Source organism: Cutaneotrichosporon cavernicola (assembly GCF_030864355.1).
Source record: "Cutaneotrichosporon cavernicola HIS019 DNA, chromosome: 6".
Lineage (NCBI taxonomy): Eukaryota > Fungi > Basidiomycota > Tremellomycetes > Trichosporonales > Trichosporonaceae > Cutaneotrichosporon > Cutaneotrichosporon cavernicola.
Genome location: NC_083398.1, coordinates 1,226,581 through 1,243,723, shown reverse-complemented (window position 1 = coordinate 1,243,723; position 17,143 = coordinate 1,226,581). Strand labels below are relative to the sequence as shown.

At 58.8% G+C, this 17,143-nt stretch overlaps 5 protein-coding genes across 5 annotated transcripts; 3 read left to right on the top strand and 2 right to left on the bottom strand.

The window, feature by feature from the left end:
• Positions 1 to 3,223: 3,223 nt before the first annotated feature.
• On the top strand, positions 3,224 to 4,543 carry CcaverHIS019_0604860 (uncharacterized protein; the record flags this gene model as incomplete). Its single annotated transcript, XM_060602949.1, has 2 exons — positions 3,224 to 3,542; positions 3,594 to 4,543. 2 exons carry the CDS (start codon positions 3,224 to 3,226, stop codon positions 4,541 to 4,543), a joined length of 1,269 nt encoding a protein of 422 aa, XP_060459292.1.
• A 608-nt stretch (positions 4,544 to 5,151) lies between these two features.
• PIM1 (uncharacterized protein) lies at positions 5,152 to 8,703 on the top strand (the record flags this gene model as incomplete). Its single annotated transcript, XM_060602948.1, has 3 exons — positions 5,152 to 6,394; positions 6,434 to 8,204; positions 8,295 to 8,703. 3 exons carry the CDS (start codon positions 5,152 to 5,154, stop codon positions 8,701 to 8,703), a joined length of 3,423 nt encoding a protein of 1,140 aa, XP_060459291.1.
• A 244-nt stretch (positions 8,704 to 8,947) lies between these two features.
• Positions 8,948 to 9,888, top strand: CcaverHIS019_0604840 (uncharacterized protein; the record flags this gene model as incomplete). Its single annotated transcript, XM_060602947.1, has 2 exons — positions 8,948 to 9,016; positions 9,115 to 9,888. The coding sequence occupies 2 exons, from the start codon at positions 8,948 to 8,950 to the stop codon at positions 9,886 to 9,888; spliced, it is 843 nt and encodes a 280-aa protein (XP_060459290.1).
• Positions 9,889 to 10,396: 508 nt separating this feature from the next.
• On the bottom strand, positions 10,397 to 13,235 carry MCM2 (uncharacterized protein; the record flags this gene model as incomplete). Its single annotated transcript, XM_060602946.1, has 2 exons — positions 10,397 to 10,981; positions 11,013 to 13,235. The coding sequence occupies 2 exons, from the start codon at positions 13,233 to 13,235 to the stop codon at positions 10,397 to 10,399; spliced, it is 2,808 nt and encodes a 935-aa protein (XP_060459289.1).
• Positions 13,236 to 13,758: 523 nt separating this feature from the next.
• On the bottom strand, positions 13,759 to 15,999 carry SAC7 (uncharacterized protein; the record flags this gene model as incomplete). The annotated part of the gene is made up of 2 exons (XM_060602945.1): positions 13,759 to 15,219; positions 15,271 to 15,999. 2 exons carry the CDS (start codon positions 15,997 to 15,999, stop codon positions 13,759 to 13,761), a joined length of 2,190 nt encoding a protein of 729 aa, XP_060459288.1.
• Between the last annotated feature and the right edge of the window lie 1,144 nt (positions 16,000 to 17,143).

The following is a 17,143-nucleotide window of genomic DNA, read 5'->3' as shown; positions in this document are numbered from 1 at the left end:
CTCAGGACAGATGGCTGGTAAGGGGAAGTGTCTCCAGCGAGCGACTTGCAACCCAACTTGTAGCCTTACGACTGTACGCAACGAACCACCAGAAGTTCGAGGCTGTGTGGTATGTGGCAGGCAGAGCTTCGTAAACCGAACATGCCCAATATCCGGCTGATCTGCTGACGGGTTGGAGCAGTGCGGTCCCGCGGACCCGCGATCCAGCCTTCGCCATTGATGTAAGATGACGGAGGCGATGGTATAGAGCAGTACTGGAGGAATAGCAACGGCATAGAACGCAACGAAACGGCATCAGCGGTCATGCCGGTCATGTTTGGTCTTTGTGGAAGAAAGGGAAATAGAAAGTTGGTTGCCATAGCGGTAGTTTACCGGTGAAACGGCGGGTACATTACTATCATGGAAGAAATGAGTTGAGAGCCGTGTCACGCGCATGAGCGGTGCTGGAGGCACCATTCGCGCATCTTATGTCCAGAAGCTTTTAGCCAATTCGTTGTGAGACGTGTCTCATCAGTCAGATGGGATCTGGGGCAGATGGGGGATAGGATGGGGTTATACCAACAAGATGCAATTCCGTCAGCCTTAGCATGTCAGCTGTCAAGTTGTCGACTGTCAGTGATTGCGGCGATCATCAGATCACCAATGGTTAGTCTGATGAGCTGATGAGAGACATAACGAGATATTAGAGAAGGCAGGATATGGTCGTCAGGCACTCATATCATTCTTATACGCCACTCACGTAGACTCTGGGGATCTTGTCGTAAACTCATTCAGGCAAGGTTCAGGCTAGCCGCGCTCAGTGGTCCGTTGGAGGGGAGACACAGTTCTCGCAGTTATGGACACGATCATGTCGCCATGGTTGTTGTGGCCCCCGTGTCCGGCGGACACGGCTTGTCACGGCTCGTCATTGCTCTGGATGCTTGATACGCGCTCTTGGAGTGATTCCAGGAGGATTCAGGTACGAGTACGCGCTTTTGGAACGCGTCGTTGGTTTGAATAGTTTAGTTTGGGGACCTTTGGCTCCTTTCCCTTTGATCCCTTGAAGAAATGAGACGCGTACTCAATTGGAGGAAATAGAGGGAATATAGGAAGAGGGATTAGGATTAAGGGTAAGGGGGTCAGTAGGGGTATAAGGGTTGGATAGTAGGAAAGGGAGTAAAAGGGTTCCTATACGATGGAACTCGTAAGTAACCCCTCCTGTCTGATACCCATATCCGTTGGTCCCTTTCCCTTTAGGGGCAACAGGGTAGGGTTTGTCGCGTGTAGATGGTTGTTCAGCCTGCAACCTTTTTCAACCCTTCTAGGGACTTTGGGGCCTGGTGCGTTGTCAACTAGACAGAGCAATGGATCTTTCAACTGGAACGCACCCAACGGTAAGACCCTCACACCTTCAGGACAACTCAGCCACGCTTCAGGGTTACTCGGTAGCTGTAGCTGTCAGACTGCAGCTGCAGACTGTACCATCTCAGTCCTTGTTCCAAGCCTGCCATCAGTTGATAGATATCTAGTCTTCGTCTCGTCGTCACACTTCTCCTTCTCGACACAACTCAACAACGGCCCAAAGTTGCTGGATCAACAAGGCGCCCAAATCTTACACAAACACAACTCTCGGATCCCGACTCTACTGCTCACTCTTTCGACAATCCTGGCCCGAGGGCCGTCCTTTCCTTTACGCTCACCCCTCTTCGATTCCCGCCCCCCCTAGCCCACACCCCGACCCGTTCTCGACACACGACCCACAGCGACTCACCATTCAACCCCGTCGACTGTAAATTGCAACCTTCTACTCGCCATTGTTCATTCGCGAGTGGTAAACGATCATCTTCGAGTACCAGGACAGAACGAGTTGTGCGCGTTTGGTAAGTCGTGATTGTGCTCGTGGGCGTGGTCGTAGGCGTGTTGATGGGTTGGGCGATGGGTGATGGACGATTGATGATGGCGAGGGGCGAGTGGGCGCAAAGGCGCGTCGAGGTTGAGAGAGGCTCGCAACGTCAACGTGAGCGGTCTGTGTGGATCGACCAACTCCGATGACGGGCGAAAGTGGGGAAGTGAGGCAAGTGCAGGAACGCGAGCACAGACGTTCCGGACAGAGCAGAGGAGAGGAGCGGAGGTGAGAGAGGAAGTGAATCAAAGTAGAAGGCAACGGATCTGAGGATCTGGAGATCTAAAGAGAGAGGTGTGAACCCTCATGAGAGGAGTGTGCGTTTGTCTGCACAGTGTCCAGGACATGATGAACGACGTGGAGGGGCGTGCCAATGGCAGGCAACAGAAGCACAGAAGGAGATGAGAACCCTCCCAAGAGTGACGGGCCCATTGGCTTGTCTCGACTACTCGAGTGCTCACGCCCCTTCCCCTCCCGCCATTTACCTTGTTACCTTTTACCTTTACCACGCTTGGACCTCCTTGATCTCAGGCAGTACTCGCTCCTCACTTCCCTAAAGGCCTTAATGCTTGGATGACTTGAGTTTAGCTTGCCTCCCTCTGATCCCTCTCAACATTCCTTTACCTCTCTAGCCACTCGCTCCTCATCCTCCTCCTCTTCCTTCCTTCCCTCCTCGCCCTCATCATCTGTATTCGGTGGCTGCCGTGTGTCGATCGTGTCTTCTCCTTGTCGACACAACAACTCTTCCCTCGCCCTCACACCCATCTACACAACACAAAACAGAGGCGTCACCGCCCTCTTCTCCTCTTCTCTCTTCTTGTTCCATCTAGTATCGCTCGCCGCCAGTCGGCTGACCCCTCTACTTTCCTCCCATCCCCCCGCCTCAGAAATTATTCCGACAACCCTCCTCTCTCCTTGATCCCTACCGCACCCCCATTATCATCATCCCGCCATAACTGCACTCGGTCTGGCAGAGCAACCCTCCTCTCCCATCATTCTCTGCCACCTCGGCTCCCCATCAGTCCTATCCTAGCAATCCTTTTTGCTCACGCCAACCCAGTTCAGTTCAACCCCGACGCCTCCTTTTCGTTCAACTTTCACTCAGCTCTCTAGTAGAGCTGTTTTGATATCAAAGCGTTCCCGCGCCACCCACTCGCCCTGCTCCCGGCGACAGGTGACAGTGACCCAACACAACCGCACATCTAGGTTCTGGTAACCTCTGCCTCGACGGCAACAACCATAAACTCTCTCGTCTACACTTTCGAGCTGGTCTCGCCCCAAAGTCAATAATCCAGAACGCTACCTCCTACCTATCTCTCAACCAATCTATTGTTTTCCACAATGACCGCTGTCTCTTCCTCCAACAACTTCCAGCCCATGTGGGACTCGCCTTCCTCCGGCTCTCACAACACTCTTCGCACCGTCGCTTTCTCGGTTGCGGAGGCGGCCCTGAGCTCTGGCCCCAGCTCGCCGTCCAAGGTTAGCACCTCCATGGTCGACCTCATGGACGCTCCCGCCCTCGAGTCGCACCCCGACCTGTGGAACGCGTCCACGATTGGCACCTGGCCCCGCCACAAGCCAAGGCGCACCGGCAGCTTCACTGGACGTCCTCTGTGGCAGCTGGCCGAGCACGCCAAGGAGCGCCGTGAGCTTGAGAGCTGTAAGTATCGCCGTCATTCCTGTCGTCATCAATCCGCTGACGCGATCACAGCCGTCACCTCCATTCCGGACATGTCCGAATATGTGTTTGGGCAGGAGGTCACGCTCACCACCAAGTCGGCTGATCCCTCGCCCGAGGCCGCTTTCTTTAGCATGGAGCAGCTCCACCGTGCCCTTCCCCGTCTTTCGGGACGCGACTTTGCCGTTGAGGCGGAGAAGCACGCAGCTACCGTGGTCCACGCCCGCACCCAGTCCGACGCTATTCGGGCTGAGCAGGCCGCATTCGTGTACCAGCCCAACGGTCGTCTTCCGAGCCTTGCCCAGATTCAGGCCAAGATGAACCGCATGAGCACACGTCGCAGTGACTCGATCGACTCGCAGGACTCTGAGGGCCCGCAGACGCCGACGGAGGAGATGACGTCGTTTGACTTTGTTGCTCCTCGTCGTCCAATGACCCCCGATAGCCCCTCTTCGCGTCTTGCGCCTTTCCTCCGCGAGCGTACCAATGGCCGCCTGGCTCGTCCTCGCTCCATGCCTCCCGTTTACGGATACATGGGGGCCCTCGACGAGCTTCCGTCCCTGCCATCCTCGCGCATTTCGCGTCAATCTTCTCTTCCTCCGACTCCGCAGTCGATGCAGCGTACCTGTCGCCAGGCCTCTCTCCCTCCTACGTACGGTACGCCAACCCGTTCGCCTAACCGTGGCAGTGGCGTTACCCTCGTTGTCACTCCCCCCTCGCATTCGCAGCTGCGCTACTCGCCAATGTCGCCCACCGAGTCGGTCGTGTCTGTCGCCTCCGCCGCGTCATCTGTGCCCTCGCTTCCCATCATCACTTGCACGCCTGCCGCTGAGCAGGACTCGGACGAGGAGTCTGAGGCCGATGTGATTGTGTTCAGCGGTGAGCCCGACTCGGATGACGAGGAGGAAGACGAAGAGGACCGTCGTATGCGCGAGCTGGCCGGTCTGGAGATGCGTAGTCGCCTCCTCCGTCGCTCGACCTGAGCCGACCTATTGTCGTGCCTGTTTCGGCCGATTTATGCCAGGGTGGAGCCACGCGACCAATCCATGCCATCCAAGCCTCATCCGACCAAGAATCGTTTTGAACAATATTCGCTTTGTGACTACATTTTCTCGGCCTAGTATCTCCCCCCATACCCCTCCCCCTCAACCTGCATCTATGCTTGCAGCCCCGCCAGAGGGCGGTGCTTGATAGTGTGCATCGAGTAGTCTGGAAGAAGTGGTCAATAGAAGACAGGACATTGGGTATGCACCTCGTAAAGACTAGCATCTTCGGTAGGAGTCGGTGGAGGTTGGTGGGTAGTAGATTTGATTCCGTCTTTGAAGGTGGAAGGGAGAAGGGCGGAGTGTTCACTCTAACTCGTCCTTGGGCCTTTGGGGCCTAATCAGCCTCAGGCTCGAGCCGAGAGGACTAGACGAGAGAGAGAGTGGAGGCGACGACATCTGTCAATGACCAAGCGTGCTACTCACTCGACAACCTTCATCATCTCTTTCCATCTGGCTCGTCACATACCTTACTTTTTTTCACCTGCAACATTACTGTTACCACCCTAGACTTGGACACTACCTATTACATCGACTAGATCATCAACATGCTGCCGTTCCGGGCCGCAGCACGAACAGCTCCGCGGCGCGTACGAGCCGCAGCACCGGCCGCGCTCCGCGCCGCCACCACTGCGCAAATGGCAGGTCCATCGCGTCTCGCCTCCGACTACATGCAGCACTCGCGCCCACCACTTTCGCGAGCTCTGCACGCCACGCGCGCAAGCTTCAAAGATAAGCGATGGGTGAACAGCGCACTCAAGGACGGCAAGGAAGCCAATGAGGAGGACGGCAAGGAAGGCGAGGCGGCCATCGAGGAGACTACCGAGGAGACGAAGGAGGCCGAAGAAGGCAAGGAGAACAAGGAGACAGAGGTGGTCAAGGAGGACAAGGACAAGGTCGAGGTCAAGGAAGGAGGGACAGCCGAGTCGTCCAAGGACGCGGAGAAGCGCGCCAAGTCGTCTGGGTCTAGCACTGGCTCGTCGCCGCTGTCGTCGTCCAAGGGCTCGGGAGGCGCATCACCACCACCTCCTGGAGGCAAGGGCGGCGGCAAGGAGATTGCCAAGCCCTCCATCCCCGAGGTCTACCCTCAAGTGCTTGCGCTGCCCATCACGCGCCGGCCATTGTTCCCCGGCTTCTACAAGGCTGTAACCATCACGTCGCCGGCTGTGATCAAGGCGATCCGCGACCTCATTTCCCACGGACAGCCGTACATTGGCGCGTTCCTGTTGAAGGACTCGGACTCGGACTCGGACGTCATTACAAGCGTCGATCAGGTGCACCCCGTCGGTGTGTTTGCGCAGATCACAAGTGTGTTCTCGAGCGCCGACCAGAACCGCCAGCCGGACAACGAGGATCCTGACAAGCCCGAGACGCTCACGGCTGTGCTATACCCGCACCGACGGATTCACATCGACGAGCTTGTTACACCGTCTGCGGAGCCGCCCGCACCACCCGTCGTGCCCGAGGTCACGGAGCCTACGGAGGTCGACCACCCCGAAGCCGAGGTTGCGTCGTTTGAGAAGGACGTACCCAGCGTCGAGGAGACGCGCGAGGCTCTCCACCCCGAGGGCGAGGGCGTGGGCAAGGAGGCCGAGGTCATTGAGCCGTCCGCGCCTCAGTCGCAGATCGGCTTCCTCCACCCGCTGGTCCCCGAGATCTCGCTCACCAACGTCACCAACCTCGATCTGGAGCCGTACAAAAAGGACTCACAGGTCGTCCGCGCGATCATGGGCGAGATCCTCGCCGTGTTCAAGGAGATTGCACAGCTTCAGCCCATCTTCCGCGAGCAGAGTGAGTGCAGTGTGCAGCGCAAATGAAGCTAACGCACAGTCGCCAGCTTCACCATGTCCAACTCGGCCGCCAATGTGTTTGACGAGCCGGACAAGCTCGCGGACTTTGCTGCGGCGGTGTCGACCGGTGACGTGCACGACCTGCAGTCGGTGCTCGAGTCGCTCAACGTCGAGGACCGGCTGCAGAAGGCGCTGTTGATCCTCAAGAAGGAGCTAATAAACGCGCAGCTGCAGAGTAAGATCTCGCGTGACGTCGAGAGCAAGATCCAGAAGCGTCAACGCGAGTACTACCTCATGGAGCAGCTCAAGGGCATCAAGAAGGAGCTCGGCATGGAGAGCGACGGCAAGGACAAGCTCGTCGAGCGCTTCAAGGAGAAGGCGTCCAAACTCTCGATGCCCGAGGGCGTAAAGAAGGTGTTTGACGAGGAGCTCAACAAGCTCGTGCACCTCGAGCCGGCGGCGAGCGAGTTCAACGTCACCCGCAACTACCTCGACTGGCTTACGCAGATCCCGTGGGGCGTGCACTCGCCCGAAAACTTCAACATTGCGAACGCGACAAAGGTGCTCGACGAAGACCACTACGGTCTCAAGGACGTCAAGGACCGCATCCTCGAGTTCCTCGCTGTTGGCAAGCTCCGCGGCACTGTCGAGGGCAAGATCATCTGTCTCTCCGGCCCGCCCGGTGTCGGCAAGACGTCGATTGGCAAGAGTATTGCGCGCGCGCTTGGGCGCCAGTTCTTCCGCTTCTCGGTCGGTGGTCTCACCGACGTCGCCGAGATCAAGGGCCACCGCAGGACGTACATCGGTGCCATGCCCGGCAAACCGATCCAGGCGCTCAAGAAGGTGGCGGTCGAGAACCCGCTCATCCTCATTGATGAGATCGACAAGCTGGGCCGTGGGCACAATGGAGACCCAGCGTCGGCACTGCTCGAGATGCTGGACCCCGAGCAGAACTCGTCTTTCCTCGACCATTACATGGACGTGCCCGTCGACCTGTCGCGTGTGCTGTTCGTGTGCACGGCCAACGTGCTCGACACGATCCCTGCGCCGCTGCTAGACCGCATGGAGGTCATCGAGGTCAACGGCTACGTGCAGGCCGAAAAGGTCAACATTGCGGACAAGTACCTGAGCCCTCAGGCCAAGGAGGCGAACGGTCTCAAGGACGTAGACATTGACGTCACGCCTGAGGCGATCGAGACGCTCATCCGGTGGTACTGCCGCGAGTCGGGTGTGCGTAACCTGAAGAAGCACATCGACAAGATCTACCGCAAGGCAGCGTTCAAGATCGTCGAGGATCTTGGCGAGGAGGCGCTTCCTGAGCCGACCGCGGTGGCGGCCGAGGCCGCCGTTCAGGAGCCCGAGGCTAAGGATAGCAAGGCCGAGGCGCAGGAGGACTCGAAGCCAGCAGCGGCTGACGAGACCACCGAGCCTGCTGAGAAGAAGACGACCACGTCAGTGCGCCAGCCACTCAAGGTCCCAGAGGGGATCCACATCAGCGTCGGCGTCGACAACCTCAAGGACTACGTCGGGCCTCCCGTGTACCACAAGGATCGGCTGTACAACAAGGCGCCACCAGCCGGCGTGAGCACGGGCCTAGGCTACCTCGGCAACGGGAGTGGTTCGGTCATGCCGATCGAGGTGACGAGCATGCCTGGCAAGGGCGGGCTGCAGCTCACGGGCAAGCTGGGCGAGGTGATTCGCGAGAGTGCTCAGATTGCGCTGTCGTGGGTTAAGAGTAATGCGTTCCTGCTGGGCATTACGAAGAGCGAAGCGGATTTGACGGTCAACGACAGGGATATCCACCTGCACATGTGAGTAGTACCGAGTATAGCGAGCTGGGCGCGAGCCAGCCTAACTGCTCAACAAGCAGCCAATCTTTGTTGCACAGGTACTGACTCCAGGCCCGAGGGCGGCATCGGCAAGGAGGGCCCGTCGGCTGGCACTGCAATTCTCACGGCCTTCGTCTCGCTCCTCACCAAAACCCCTGTGGACCCCGACGTCGCCATGACTGGCGAGATCAGTCTGCACGGGCAGGTCCTCCCCGTCGGCGGGCTCAAGGAGAAGATCCTTGCGGCCCACCGTGCGGGCATCAAGAAGCTCGTGGTGCCCCTCGCGTGCAAATCCGACATTGACGAGAACGTGCCCGTGAGCGTCAAGGAGGGCATTGAGTTTGTATTCGTCGACGATGTGCGGCAGGTGCTCGCAGAGGTGTTCCGCGGCTCGCCGGCGGCTGAGCGCTGGCTGGAGACGCTCCCGTCCGAGGCGCCAGTTAGAGCCGTCGAGGAGGTACAGATTGCTGCATCGGTGTAGTGCCGAGTGGGAGTGCGGAGCGCGTAGTACGTAGCACGTAGTACGTAGCACGCAGTGTGGAGAGAAACCCTAGAAGAAGCCATAGCATTGGAACCATTAGCATGCATCACTCTTGTAGACTGGAGTGGCGAGTCGAGCTGGCCTCCACTAGTTGAGAGGGCTGCGGGACCAAATCTGCGATGAAAGTCGGATTGCCCCGATCGTCTTCTGCAACGAGTTACCTCTCCATCTTTCATCTCGGACGATGCGCGCAACACAACGCCAGCTGGGCCTCTGGTCCAAGCTGATCTCCAAAATTCCTTTTAGCAGCAAGGTGTGTTTCGCTGCATCTCTGCTCTCCGCTCTCCGCTCTCCGCTCTCCGCTCTCTGCTCTCTGCACTCGGCCTTCCCCCCAATCCTCACTAACCAAAGCGACCCATCGGCCACGACCTAGCCGGCAACAGATACTACGAGCTCCCGAACCCCGTCGGCGGCCGCACGAAGCGTACGGTCGAATACGCCGACTCGCCAACCTCGTACGCCTACTCGTCTCCCGAAGACTATCGGCGCGGCACAGCCCAGCTTCCAGTACAATGGACGGCATGGATGAGCCACACGCGCGCCACCCCTCCTTCAATGGACGAATTACGCAAGGATGCAGCGCGGCAAGCGGCACTACGAGTCCGAGTGGCGATGATTGAAGCGCGCGAAAAGGCAGAGAGGATAGAACAGGGATATCTCTTGCCGGACGGAACCGAGGCTGGTGAACAAAACGTCCCGAGTTCACTGGACGGCGATGGGTTGATCGGAGGCGTGTTTGCCACGACTGGAGGATCCTTCGCCTCGTCAGGGGGTACACCGCATGCCAGTGCCAAGTTTGCGTATCCGCCTGCACCGAGAGACAAGATGCCGAAACGGAGGGGGAGCGCGCCTGTTGTTGATTTGGCCCAGTCCGAGTCTATAGAGGCCCCTCTCCAATCCCAGACCAGTACGCCTGAAGCTAGCGCTACGGACGAGACAAGTCCCATCGCACCACCCAGAGCAAAGGTCGACGCAATGTCTACCGATGCCAACACACTTCGCCAGCTTGCGGAGGAGGATACGCGCCGCCGCCTACGTGAGAGTGGGGTTAGTGAGGAGGGGGTTGGGGATGCCGGGGTCAAGGGTGTTGGTAAGGCGTTTCGGCCGCGGAAGCGGGGTGCGTAGAGCAGGCGGGCCGAAGCGGACTGTCGCCGAGTATGGCGTAGTCCAGAGGAGAGGAGAGTGTGGGGGAGGGGAGGGGATTAGGCGACATGCATACATCTCTTATCCGAGTTGCGAGTTGCGAGTAGAGTTGCCAAGTCTGTGGTCATGGTCTGATGTCAGAGTGCGGAAAGACACTGGTACGCTGGATGAATGGTCATGTGAAGCTTGAGCTTGGAAAAGGCAACAACAACGCTGTTCAAGGAACTCTTGAACAGCGCTGTGGATGGGTGAGCTGACTTTGAGCTGATATAGGGCGAATAAGTTCGGCATGATCGTGGTTCCACCCAGTCTAGCGTCCTTCAGAATACATCAGAACCTCGCGGCCATCCTATTTTGCTTGAAGGCACTCACAGCGCCGTTCAGCATCTTCATCCTCTTACACTCATGTACATCTGCAACCTGCAACCCACGCAACTCTAGCAGCAATCTCATACAGTCATACAAGTACAAGCCGACCCTCATGCTGCGCCTACTCATCGCCAACAACGAACACCTTCTCGACCACCCCCCCTCGCAGAACATACCCGTTGGCGCGGAACAGCGCCGAGCCCAAATAAGGCCGAACATCAAAGACATCCACGGTGCGCGCGCGCGTCTCGAGCTGCGCGACCTTGACCTCGACAGACGGCGGCATCTCGCCACGCACGTTCCAGTGCAGCTGTACCCGTTCCTTGACAAGTTGGCCGAGGAGGAAGTTGAGCAATTCGTCGGCGTCGCTAGAGGCCGTCACGTATTTCCGGAATCCGCGCTCCAGGCTCTTCTTGATACTCATCTTCTGGGCGTTGACAAAACTGCCGACTGTCACCCTAATAGCCAAGTCGATGTCGTCGGAGCGTACGAATTCGCGCAAGTGCATCTTGGCAGAGGCTTCCGACATGCGAATCATGCTCTCGAGGTGGCGGACTGTGATGGGAAATGAGCCAGTGGCGAGAGATTCACGGCGCAGGTCTGCGTATAGCCGAGCAAGCTTGTCCTGGTCCAGTTGGTAGAGCTTGGGGCGCACATTGTCCTTGGCGTACATAATGTACTTGCGCAGCATGTCCTGCGGGATAATCTGGGGTCAGCTCTGCATCGAGGTAACTCACGTCAGCGTCGAGGACTGTGTTGACGGTCATCTCTTCTTGGGCTTCATAGGCTGGGTGCGAGCGCATGTGCGAGCCCACGACAAACTGCGCAAGCATCTCGTCCTGTACCGGGTCCACGGGGTCCTTGACGACGCAGAGGACGTCGAAACGCGACAGGATGGGCTCGGTGAGCTCAACGTTCTGCTGGAACGGAATGGTCGGGTTGTACCGCCCACCGATGGGGTTGGCTGCGGCGACAATGGCGCAGCGCGCCTGCAACGTCGTGACGATACCCGCCTTGGAGATTGAGATGCTCTGCTGCTCCATCGCCTCGTGGATGGACGTGCGGTCCGCGTCGTTCATCTTGTCAAACTCGTCGATGAGGCAGTGGCCCTTGTCTGCGAGCACGAGCGCCCCGCCCTCAAGAGTCCACTCGCGCGTAACCGGATCCTTGCGTACCGACGCCGTGAGACCGACGGCACTCGCGCCCTGTCCCGTAGTGAACACGGCGCGGTTCGCCGTCTTCTCGACATACTTGAGGAACTGAGACTTGGCCGTACCAGGGTCACCGAGCAGGAGGACATTGATGTCGCCACGGATGCGGTGCTTGCGGTTAATGTCCTTGGCGCACCCGCCAAAGAGCGAGAGTGCGATCGCCGTCTTGATATCGTCGTGCCCGTAAATACTGGGCGCGATCGACTTTATAATACGCTTGACGATGCGGTCGTCCTTGCTCAGCGACCGGATCGTCTTCTCCTCCTCGGCAGTGATGTTGATCGACGCATACGCGTCCTCGGCCTTGGTGATGTGGTTGGCCTCGAGCACCGTCGCAAACACTGGGAAGCCGTTCTTCGAGTTGAGTGCCGCGTCAAAGTTGTTCCTGTACGTGCCAGTGACCTCAATCTCCTCACCAGGCTTGGCGACATCGATCAGGTCCCACATGAGCACGACCTCACGGTGGCGCGGCAGACGACCCGCCGGCACCGACCCAGGGCTCTCTTGCAGCGTGAGCTTCTGGAAGTTGCGGTACACGGTCTGCTCCGAGTTGACCATGAACGGGCCGCGCGAACTGCAGTTGGAGCAGAACGATAGCTTGAGCTCCTTGTGAACGTCCTGGTAGAACGGGCCGAGGACCGCACCGCACTTCTGGCAGTCAAACTTGACGTACTTGAGCTGTGGGAAGACGCCGGTGCGGCGGGTAACGACACCGGACACGCGCACGAGGCAGTTGAGGTTGTCCTGCCGCAGGTCGCGCAGCGACAGCTTACTCGGCAGGTCATTGATGCGCACATGGATCTCTGAGTGGATGTTGTTGTACCCGGGGAAGTACATCAGAACGGCCTCGAGGGCGACCTCGTCAAAGATGGCAAGCATTTCCTGCGGGCTGTTGGCGAGGAAGTAGGACAGCACTGGCCGCGAGTCGGCGAGCTGGATAAAGTTGACCTCGAGCGACTCCGAGTTGGTCTCCCCGAGCGTGCGAATACGCTGGCCGTAGACTGACGCGCCGTTGTCGTCCGTGCACGTCGTGAGGAAAGTACGGAAGTGGGTCGCAACAGCGCGGCGTACCTGCGGGATAGCGACCCACTCCGACACGGTACGCGTCTTGACGTCGCCGAGGTGCTCGAGTGGGATCTCCTCTTCATCGGCCAACTCGGCCGGCAGCTCGTCGTAGCGGCGGCGCGCGCGTCGAGTAATGCCCGAGAGTAAACCCGCGTCGCCCGACAGGTCGTCGCCGTCCTCGGACTGCAGGAACTCGGGCATGTGCGTGCGTGCACGGCGGACACCAGGAAGGCCGCGATCGCGGCGCGACATCTCGCGCTCTGCAGCCTGCCGCTGCGCCCTCGTCATCTCGCCGACGACTGACGAGTGGTCATCAATGCCAATGTCCGAGTACCGGTCGAGCCGGTCGTTTGCTGTGTAGTCCTCGTACATGTCCTCGCCGAACAGGTTCTCGCCTTCCTCGTCGTCGTCGTCGTCGTCGTCGTTGTCGGGCAGATCGCGGTGACGGCCGCGAGCACGCATCTCTTCGTCCTCGTCCTCGATCTCTTGTTCATCCTCGTCAAAATCAAAGTGGGGCGGCGACGAGCCCAACTGGGAGGCACTGGGGGTTTGTGGTTCCGCAGGGGGGCTCGAGGGGAGGTCGCGGTAGTTGGTTGGGGTGGGAACTTGATTGTCGTTGTCCTCATCACGCCTGCGCTTGTTGCGCTGTGATCTTTGGGTTGGAGTTGTGTTTTGTGAGGGCATTGTGATGGGATAGGGGAAGATGAGGTGGACGAAAGAATGCTCAGTCAGTTACTAGTAATTGATTGCTCAGGGGAGAACAGCCAAATGAGCGGTGGTGGATGGGGGGGGCGGGGGGGAGGGGACGCCATTAACAGTACAAGGGAGGACAGACGCGTCAAACAAGCCAGTTACGACGCGTTTGCTTATTTGAACCTCCCCTTACCCCCGACGACAACATACATATTGTGGCATCGGTACCCTCCCCAAGTTCTGCTCCAACCCCCCACTTTTGAGCTTTGTAAATATGTCCATGCACAATATGTCCATGCACAACAACCCTCAAGGAAAACAGTAGCTGTTTGAAAACTAACAACAAAGTACAAGAGTGTAAATGAAGGGAAGAGTTATAATGTCCTTATCCAGCCAACGTCGTGGCCGGTGTGCTCGTTCTGCACAATGTACTTGTGTGTGTGGATGATGATGTTCAATGTAGCTAGGCCCCTCGTGACTCGCGTCCTGCGCGCCGTCTCAGCATCTCTCCCCTCTACGCCTCACGCACAGCTCGGCGCATGCGTGCTGTAAAATCCGACACGCGCTTGGTCGGTAACGTTCTGCGTCGTAACAAGCCAGTGGCACCTTGTACTGGCGGTTGGGGTGAGTTGGCACGCCCTTCGCCAGACTGCAGTGCTGTCCGAGAGCGGGCCGGGACAGTCTCTGCAGACGTCAACGGCCTCGCCGTGGGTGAGGCTGCTGCCGAGTGCGCGCGGCCCATCGCTGAGGTTCTGAGCATCCCAGGCTTGTTCTCGAACATGACATACCCGCCAGCGGGGGCGTCGTCGTCAGAGTCGGACGGCTGTAATATATCCACGATAGGAACACCAGGCCCGGACGGGACGATGGGTGAAATGACCTTGTCCTTGTCCTTGTCCTGTGACCGCCGTGGGGGTCGCGGTGGGAGGATAGATTGCAACGCGACTGTTGCATGAGTGACGGACCCTGTGGGCTCCGGGGACGCGGGAAACGGTGATGTCGCACGGTGGGGAGAGGTCGCCCTCTCTACAATGTAATAGCCGCCTGGTGGTGCTTCCTCGTCCGAGTCCGATGGCAGCATGAAATCGGTGTCCGCCCTGACTGGGGGTGGGCGCTGCAAAGTGAGTGACGTGCGCGGCTCAGGTACAGATGGCTGCGGAGAGTTAGTCGCTGCTAGCGGGACTGGGGACGCCGCTGTGCTGGGCGGGGCTGGCGACGGTGACAGGCATGGCGATGCTCCGCTCTTGGGGAGAGACGACGAATGCGGTTCGGGCGAATGGGCCAAAGGTTGACCAGCGAGTATCGAAGACGTAGACTGCGAAATTGGCTGAGGCGACAGGACCTGGATCGGGAGAGGCTCACTCTTCTGTGGCGACGCCTCTCGGTCCTCCGGGATCGCGGGCGGTCTTGGGGAGGTGATGAACGGCACGCCTGCCCTGCTCGCGGCGATCGCAGCGCCGTCGGATGGACTTCTAGAGGCTGTCCCTGGTGTAGCCTTGCTTGAACCCTCCGCGGCTGTCGACTTGGAGCGACGCGTCGCATTGGACATACGCTTCGACATGCCAAAGACAAAGTGGGCTTGGTGGTCGATCAAAAACTGGACAACGTCCTTGGATATCGCGCTCTCGGCGGGGCGCATATCGTGCCCTGGGTGTGAAAGGATTGCTGGCTGGAAGATGACGGCCAGGTTGGCCGACGTCATGAGGTTCTTGTCCGAGTCGCGCGCAAAGAGGCCTAAGAGGTCGAGCAAGTAGAGGAGGAGGTACTGGTTCTCACGTGGCATGTCTCGGACGAGACGCTTGTACTCGCGGACCTTCTGTTCGGCCGTGTGGTCCGACACCTGAATGGCACGGAACGCGTTGTAGTACTGGAATGGGGTAACCGGCTCAGACATCTGTGTGAGATACCGCCGCAGGATGGTGGCGACGTCGTGTGGCGTGTAGGGCGACTCCTCCCAGTTGAGGTCTATGCCGTACTGTCGCGTGAGCGTGCCGTCATCATCCAGCACACCGTCATTGGTACTCACCTTTGGGCCCTCGTCGAATCTGACCTGCAGGTCGCGGATGCGCTTGGCTGACCCAGAGACGCGGAAAACGCCCTCAATGTCCGTCTTGCTTTTGAGGTAGGCCCCACAGCGCCCAATGAGGATCGGCACCTCGCCCCAGACGTATAGCGAACCGTCAGGGGCGCTGGTAGAGATCTGCATCGCGGCGTAGGTGAGAACGCGCGACAGTGGCACGCCAAATACACGCCGAGTGTTCATGGTCTGCGGCGCTCGACGGAAGCTGCGCTCGGCGGGTGGTTGGTCGCGAGATTTGAATGATTTCCACCAGTTCTTCAAGCTCATAGAGCTCTGTTCTCGCTCGGTCATCTGGCGGCTCAGCTTGCGTTCCACGGGTGGTTCTTTGGGCAAAGGCTCTGGCGCCTCAAGTTCCTGCGCCTTGTCCTTCTCTTTGCCCTTTTCCTTATCACGCGTCGACCGCCGGCGCGACGTTAAGCGCCGCAAGCCCCCAGCCACGCCACCTTCCTTATTCATGTCCGAATCCTCGGTGCTGGGAGTAGGGGGAGCGGGAGACGGTGTCGCTGACGAGTTCGGCGAGCCGTTCGGCGCGTTGTTGCCCGCGCTTGGAAGCGCGAGCCTGGCCTCTGTGTTGACGGTCGGCGTTAACCCCACGTCGCCAGGGAGGTACGAGTCGGCGGACGGATACGGGACGCGACCGCGCACTGGCGCCGGAGAAGGTCGGCTCGGTACCATCTGTGCGGCGCGAAACGCGGGCTCGTGAGCAACTCGGACCTACGGGCTTGCGCGGCGTAGGTTCGAGCGCGAGAGCTTGTGCCGCCGTGCCAATGGGTAAGGAGGAACGTGCAATTCCAGGACGAGGAAGCTCTGGCTGTCGATTGGCGCAGTGTGTAACGTGCTCGACTTGTACGACCCCTGTCTTGGTGGCTGGATGCAATGCGGTGCTGGTGTGGGAACAGACGCGTGGATGGCAGATGTTTGGCAGGAGGAGTGCCCTAGGTAAGGGCTGATGTCGCAAGAAAGAGGCGGTGTTGGAGAGGCGGGAGGCGGGAGGCGGGAGGCGTTTGTGGACGTGGGATGTGTGATGTTGAATGAGTTGGGTGTGTTAAGTGAGCCCAAGTGTGTGGGAAAGCACCCAAGTGCTGAGGGTGGCTAGGTGTGTGTTGAAGGCCCGAATGGGAGAGTAAGTGCAACGAGACCAGGGGATGTTGAATGTACAGTGTGCAGTGTGCACTGTACAATGTAGAGTGATGGGATGGTGGTGATGGGTGGCGAGTGACAGTTGACGGTGAGGGTTTGAGCTCGAGAGCGGTGAATGAGCGTCACGTCGCACAGCGTTCTAGCCAAACACAGTCTGCGATCTGTGGTTCTAGACCAGAGCGACAATCCCACCAGGCGCCCAAGCAGATCTAAACAAGGCGAGATCGGACGGTGGGGCCACCCGAGAGGTTCTGGGTCGAGCGTGATGAACCAAGAGTCGATACCGCACGCGCGTTGTGCCTCGTGTGTGGATGGTACGAACAAGTTGGCCAAGTATGCAGAGGAGGAAGGAAGGAGGAGGAGGAGGAGGAGGAGAAGGAGGAGGAGGAGGAGGAGGAGAAGGAGGGTGGGAAAGAGCGACTGGTGGCCGCGAGGGCCCGGTTGTAAGGGTAGATGGATATGGGAGGGAGAGGAAGAGATAGAGAGACAGAGAGAGAAGGGGAGAAGGGGGGAAGGGAAGAAGGGGAGAAGGACAAGGACGGAATGTGGGTTGGCAGTCAATTTGCCAGCTGACAGAGTAGAAGCTTGGGCAATTTGGGGCCGCACTGCTAGCACTCTGTACAGCAAAGAGGTAGATTGCGGTATGCGTGGGAGAATAGGCCGCGTGTCCAAGTGTTGA